The sequence below is a fragment of the Ctenopharyngodon idella genome, chromosome 16 (assembly GCF_019924925.1).
Source record: "Ctenopharyngodon idella isolate HZGC_01 chromosome 16, HZGC01, whole genome shotgun sequence".
NCBI classification, from domain to species: Eukaryota; Metazoa; Chordata; class Actinopteri; order Cypriniformes; family Xenocyprididae; genus Ctenopharyngodon; species Ctenopharyngodon idella.
Window position 1 is genome coordinate 34,887,014 of NC_067235.1, and position 6,051 is coordinate 34,893,064.

General features: G+C 38.8%; 1 protein-coding gene across 1 annotated transcript; it reads left to right on the forward strand.

Moving 5' to 3' along the window:
- Nucleotides 1–214: 214 nt before the first annotated feature.
- On the forward strand, nucleotides 215–5,765 carry eomesb (eomesodermin homolog b). The gene is made up of 7 exons (XM_051866316.1): nucleotides 215–409; nucleotides 1,844–2,422; nucleotides 3,312–3,466; nucleotides 3,548–3,669; nucleotides 4,081–4,239; nucleotides 4,317–4,378; nucleotides 4,451–5,765. Exons 2-7 carry the CDS (start codon nucleotides 1,926–1,928, stop codon nucleotides 5,178–5,180), a joined length of 1,725 nt encoding a protein of 574 aa, XP_051722276.1. The 5' UTR covers nucleotides 215–409; nucleotides 1,844–1,925; the 3' UTR covers nucleotides 5,181–5,765.
- The last annotated feature ends 286 nt before the right edge of the window (nucleotides 5,766–6,051 follow it).

Genomic DNA, 6,051 nt, shown 5'->3' on the forward strand with positions numbered 1-6,051 from the left:
TTAAAACGTTTTTGGAGTATAAAAACTATAAAAAAAATTAATAATTTAAAGCAGCATTGGATGTTTGAAATCATAAAATAGAGAAAACAGGCATTTGTGACTCAAACCCTCATGGTTACTGAAACAGAGCTTGTAGAAGTGAAATAACGGCATGAACTCTTAGTAGGGGGCGCTATAGAGCCGCATCAATAAATCCAGCAGCATCACAGGTGCCTTCAGTCAGTCGGTCAGTCGTTCATTCATTCAGTCAGTCGGTCGGTCGGTCGGGTTTTACCCTTCATTCCGCTTTAGCCCCTCATGAGCCTCAATCATCCGGACCGGCCGAACTCTCTTTCTCTTTTTATCGCTTTCGGTCTCAATGCAAGAGCGTTTTCGACCTCAATCTGTGGAGAAAATGGAGATGAAACTGGTGAGTTATTGATTTTGTATTGAACGAGTGATGCTTGATGTTATTTCGGATCTACGCAAGAAGCTTCGTTGTATTTTTTTTTCTACCGTAACTCAATGTCACTCAACTTTAACCTCTCTGAACGCAATAATGCATTGACCTCCAGATGAGTTTGTTTAATTTTAGAAAAATACTTATTAACAGATGATTCAATTGTTATAAATATTGCCTACGGAACCCAGACAGTCATTGTTGAAACCTCGTTATATGAAAAACAAAACCTACAAAAATAAACGTTCACGTTTTACACACAAACACAAAATCCTTGCAACGTTTTGGATGTTAGTTTAGATATGGTTAAATATACTAACTTAAGAACATTCTTGAAAATGACTCGCAAAAAGCTAAACTACTTTTCCGTCTAATGCATAAAGAATCGTAAATTATATTAACGCGTTATTCAAAAATAGGCCTAAAAATAAAACAAACAATACAAAGTTGTCTTAACACAAATGTGTGCATTTTGCAGACTATTTATGTAATCATGTTTAATGTCAGACTTCATTTTTAAAGATTAATAAACGCAATTATTTTTGTTCAAACATCAAATGAAGAATTAATGCTAAGAATCGAAAACATTAAGTTTACGTTCGCGTGACGCTAATAAAGTCTAGATTGCGTAGGATAAACATCGACAATGAATTATAAAATGCCAAAGTTATGCGTTATGAAGGAACGTTTACATTTAATCATTGTTGTCCATCGTTTGTTGCTTTTTAAATATATGTTATCATTGATATATGTGTCTGAAATAAAGTGGCTATGAAGTAAAGAAAAGTCAAGTTTAAAAATGTGTATGATTAGAAACTCTTTATTATTTGTTATTTGATTAAATCCAACATAGGAGAAGATTTAAACTGGAGAATAACATGAACAGAGCTGTAAATATAAAGCGATGACTAATGATAGCAACGAGAACACTACATATTTTATTAAAATGTTGTTAAACAATTTATTTATAAATGCAATTAAATGATATCTGCACATATTAGAAAATAAAAAAAGTGATAAGCCTAATGGAAAATATGAAATGTATAGCCTGTTTTACGAACGAAAATAATATTGCAAATAAACGTCGCAAAGTAGCTAAATAAAGTACGTTTAATTTGTTCGCTAGCGTACGATGAAAACAAATAAGCGTCCAATTAAATAAAATCATTTTATTTTAGGGTTTTAGCTAATTGCCATGGAGGATTGTTTACTTTTAGATTCATAAAAGCAAAAACTTTCACTTTGTTTTTCATGTAGCGGTGACTGAAATGCTGTCAAAAACCATTTAAAACCAAAGCGATCAACACTATAGAATCAATGTGTAGATGTTGAGTTTATAATAAGTTAACATCGTATATTATTGTAGAATTTATTGAATATACACATTCATTCTGTCGTTCGCAGTGATGCTGAGACGCGTCGGAGCGCGACAGTAACAGCCGAATTATCAAACTTCAGGATTCGGATCAACGGAGTTTGTCCGAACATGCCCGGGGAAGGATCCGGTTCTGCGCTGGACGACGGGAAAGTTTCACCGATCATTTGTGAAGATGAACTCATGAGCAGCGGCCGCTACATACTCGACGGGCTCGGATCCAATCGATATTTCATGATGGGCTCAACGCAGCAAACGCAGGAAAGTTCGAGTCCGTGTTCCTTGTTTCCGTACACGGGCCAAACGGGAGGCGTGTACGCCGGTTCGGATGGATCGCGGTACGCGGCATCGCTGCACTACGGCTCCGTGCTGCCGTCCGCGGGCTTCTGTCAGTCTCTGTGTGCAGGACGCGGCGAGTTCGGCACGGGCTATCAGTTTGGACACGGTTCTGGAAACACCTACCACTCGTATCAAGGCTCCGGGTCCGGCATCGGCTCCATGGCTCTTCCCGGAGCGGGACTCCGAGCTCAGGTGTATCTCTGCAACCGACCGCTGTGGCTCAAATTCCACCGGCACCAAACAGAAATGATCATCACCAAACAGGGCAGGTGAGGGGGGACATTTAGTGTGGAGGGGGGCATATTTTTGAGACAATAGATGTTCTGTAATAATAGTCCGCTCTTAAAAAATAAAGGTTCTTTTATTGGCATCGATGGTTCTATAAAACCTTATTAAAATGTTCTTCACACTAAAGAAAACCATGTTTAGTTTATTAACTCACTGAAAGGCTCTTTGGGGAACCAGAAAAGATTCTTCGGAACCTTTAATTTTAAGCGTGAATTAAACAAATCTAGCCTATTTAAAAAATGTTTTATTTAAATAGGCTAATATGAACGCTTTAAAGTATAGGCAAAAATCACAACAGCTTTAAAATGAACAGATGTTTCAAATGTGTTTGCAGATAGTTTCAGTATTGGATCACACGTATTTTGATCGATCGCGATTAGCGAACAGACGTGTTAGCAACAGTAATCGCGCGTAGAATTGTCATAAATATTATTTATCGATTTGTATATAATATATGCCAAAAAGTAGGCTAGTTTTTTATTTAAAAAAAAACAAAACTGTATCTACCAGAAATAGTGGCTCCAAAAGACTTTTTTTTTTTTAAGTGTTCCTCAAAATAGAAGTTGCAATACATTTGCATTTATCGCGTTAAGTGACTTAAGAGGAACAAAGCATTCATCAAAGAGCCAACAATCGTACTACACAATGCCAGGTTTATTAGACAACTAGATTAGGAAACCAGCTAGAGAAGTTAAGAAATGCATTTATTTATTTTTAATTTAATGAGTGCATTGTCTTAAGAGTGCGGTGTTGTTAAAGTTCTTTAAAAACGTTGAAAGCTGTAGCTATAACCCGCAATTTGATAAATAATTCAGAATATATCTGAAGAATCATGTGTTCGTTCTTTGATTTGTTTTAATTCCTGCACAGGCGGATGTTCCCATTTCTAAGTTTCAATATTACCGGCTTGAGCCTGACGACGCATTACAATGTGTTTGTGGAGATTGTTTTAGCGGATCCAAACCACTGGAGATTCCAGGGCGGGAAGTGGGTCACCTGCGGGAAAGCCGACAATAACATGCAAGGTATGGAAGAAACCAAAATAATACGCGCTATTATTATTATTAGGCATATTTTTATGCTGTTCTTTTTTATTATTATTTTAGGGAATAAGATTTACATCCACCCCGAATCGCCGAATACAGGCGCTCATTGGATGAGACAGGAAATTTCTTTCGGTAAACTGAAGCTAACAAACAACAAGGGAGCAAATACCAATACTGCACAGGTAAATAATGTACTTATTTATTTATTTTAAGAGTAGAACAATTAGTTGTTTTTTGGGCCTGTTTTGTGTTAAAATGAAATAAATAAAAGGACATACTGCTTTTGCCACTGACTGTAAGAACAAGTACTATTAAATATGGGTGAACGTCCAATCAACCAATCAGATTTGAAGTTTATAGTTTATGTCAAGTTTGGTGCTTCAGTGTTATTCACCTATCATTTCCCTCTGATTTTAGGGATAAGTTATGGGTAGAGTTATGTTTAGGTGTAGGAATTGCTTTAGGGCTAAACTTTTGGACAGAAATGTTGCTTGAACGTCTTGGCAAAATCATGATGATCCACCATTAAATATGCGCTTTGTTTACATGAAAATAACGTGACGTTAATAGTCTGATTTGTACCTCCAAATCAGATGATTGTCCTTCAGTCTCTACACAAGTACCAGCCGAGGCTTCACATCGTTGAAGTGTCCGACGACGGGACTGAAAGCACGGGACGAGACTCTAAGACTCAGATCTTCACCTTCCCTGAGAACCAGTTCATTGCTGTTACGGCGTATCAGAACACTGATGTACAAGCCTTTCTTTTAGAGCATGAATAAAGCCTCGTGGACTCGGTTATTGACGTTCACTTCTGTTGTTCTTCCAGATCACTCAACTCAAGATCGACCACAATCCTTTCGCAAAAGGCTTCAGAGATAACTATGATTCGTGAGTATGTGCATCACTGATGTTTCACCAATAACTACTCGCACTTAATACTAACATGCATTGGAATTTCAGGATGTACACGCTTCCTGAGCGTGAAAGACTGACGCCGTCGCCGTCGGACTCGCCTCGCACGCAACAGATCGTACCGAGCACACGCTACGCCATGCAGCCGTTTCTTCAGGATCAGTTCGTCAGCAATCGTCTGTACAGCAGCGAACGGACTGTGCCGCAGACCAACAGCATGCTTTCTCCTCCGGCGGACGACGCTGCCGCCACACAGCGCTGGCTGGTCACTTCAGTGCAGCAAACCAGCGGCAGCAAGCTGGAGCTGACGGCGTACGAGGGCGATTATTCCAGCTCCTTGTTACCGTACAGCTTCAAATCCTTACCTCTGCAGAGCGCACACTCGCTGGGCTACTATCCAGACGCCGCCTTCGCATCCGTGACCGCCGGATGGAGTTCAAGAGGCTCCTACCCGAGGAAAGTGACGTCTGGCTTGCCGTGGTCGCCCAGGCCGAGTCCCACGGACTTCACTGATGAACACATGCCTGACAAGGACAAATCTCGGGGGGAAAGCACATACAGTCAGAGCTGGATGGAGGGCGCAGCGTCTTTGAAGCCTTCGGACTCTACAGAACCGAGCATTTACTCGGTCGTGTGCAAAAGGAGGCGGATTTCCCACAGCGAGTCTGGGACAGAAAACTCTCCCACGGTCAAGTGTGAAGTGTCTGAAAACTTCAACAAGGACAGTTCCTCCAGCTCCAAGGCTATCGGCTGTTACGCGTTCTACGCCAGCAGCTAGAGAGTCCGTTTTAAAGCTTCTCTGATTTGGATCAGGAGCATTTGAATTTATCAATTTGATCCTTTTGTAATTTATTAAAATCTCACCCTAAAGCAAATTGTTTCTGTGCACGTCCAAAGTCAGATATGTCATTTTGAAAATGCTGTTATGTGTATTAAACGACTGTTTTGGATTGGTATATTCTTAAAAAACATTTTCTTTTGAATGTACACACTTAAAAAATGAAGGTTCTTAACTGGCATTGATGGTTCCCTGAAGAACCAACATCCATGGAATCTTTCCATCGCACAAAAGGTGCTTTAGATTATTAAAATGTTCTTCACACTAAGAAAAAATAATGGTGCTTTTAAGAACTGATCATTGAAAGGTTCTTTTTGAGGAACCAAAAATGGTTCTACGATGGCATTAATGTGAAAACCCTCTTTTGGAACCTTTGTTTTTAAGAGTGTACAGAATTAATTGAATAATTCAGACATTATATGGGTGTGAAAAAGTATTCAAAAACTGAACAGAGAGCTTTGAAAACTGGTGCATTTTTCACAGCTGTAAAACAAATTGAATGAATAAATTGAAATGCAAAAATTATGCACAAATCAATAACTCGAATGAATCAATAACTGAATAGTCAGTAAGATGTTTGAGTTGGGAACCTAATAAAGATCATGGTGATTATTACATATCATTAACATGAATCCAGAAATAAATTCCACATTAAAGTTCTACAAATAGTAAGATGATGAAGTAAATGTTGAGGACACTGACCTCTAGCGTCAGAACGAAGTAGTGAAACCTGAAGAATATCTGATCAATTCGGTTTATAATGTCAAATGAAATAGTTTAATGGATTTTGTAGAAATAACTGAAAGAACTT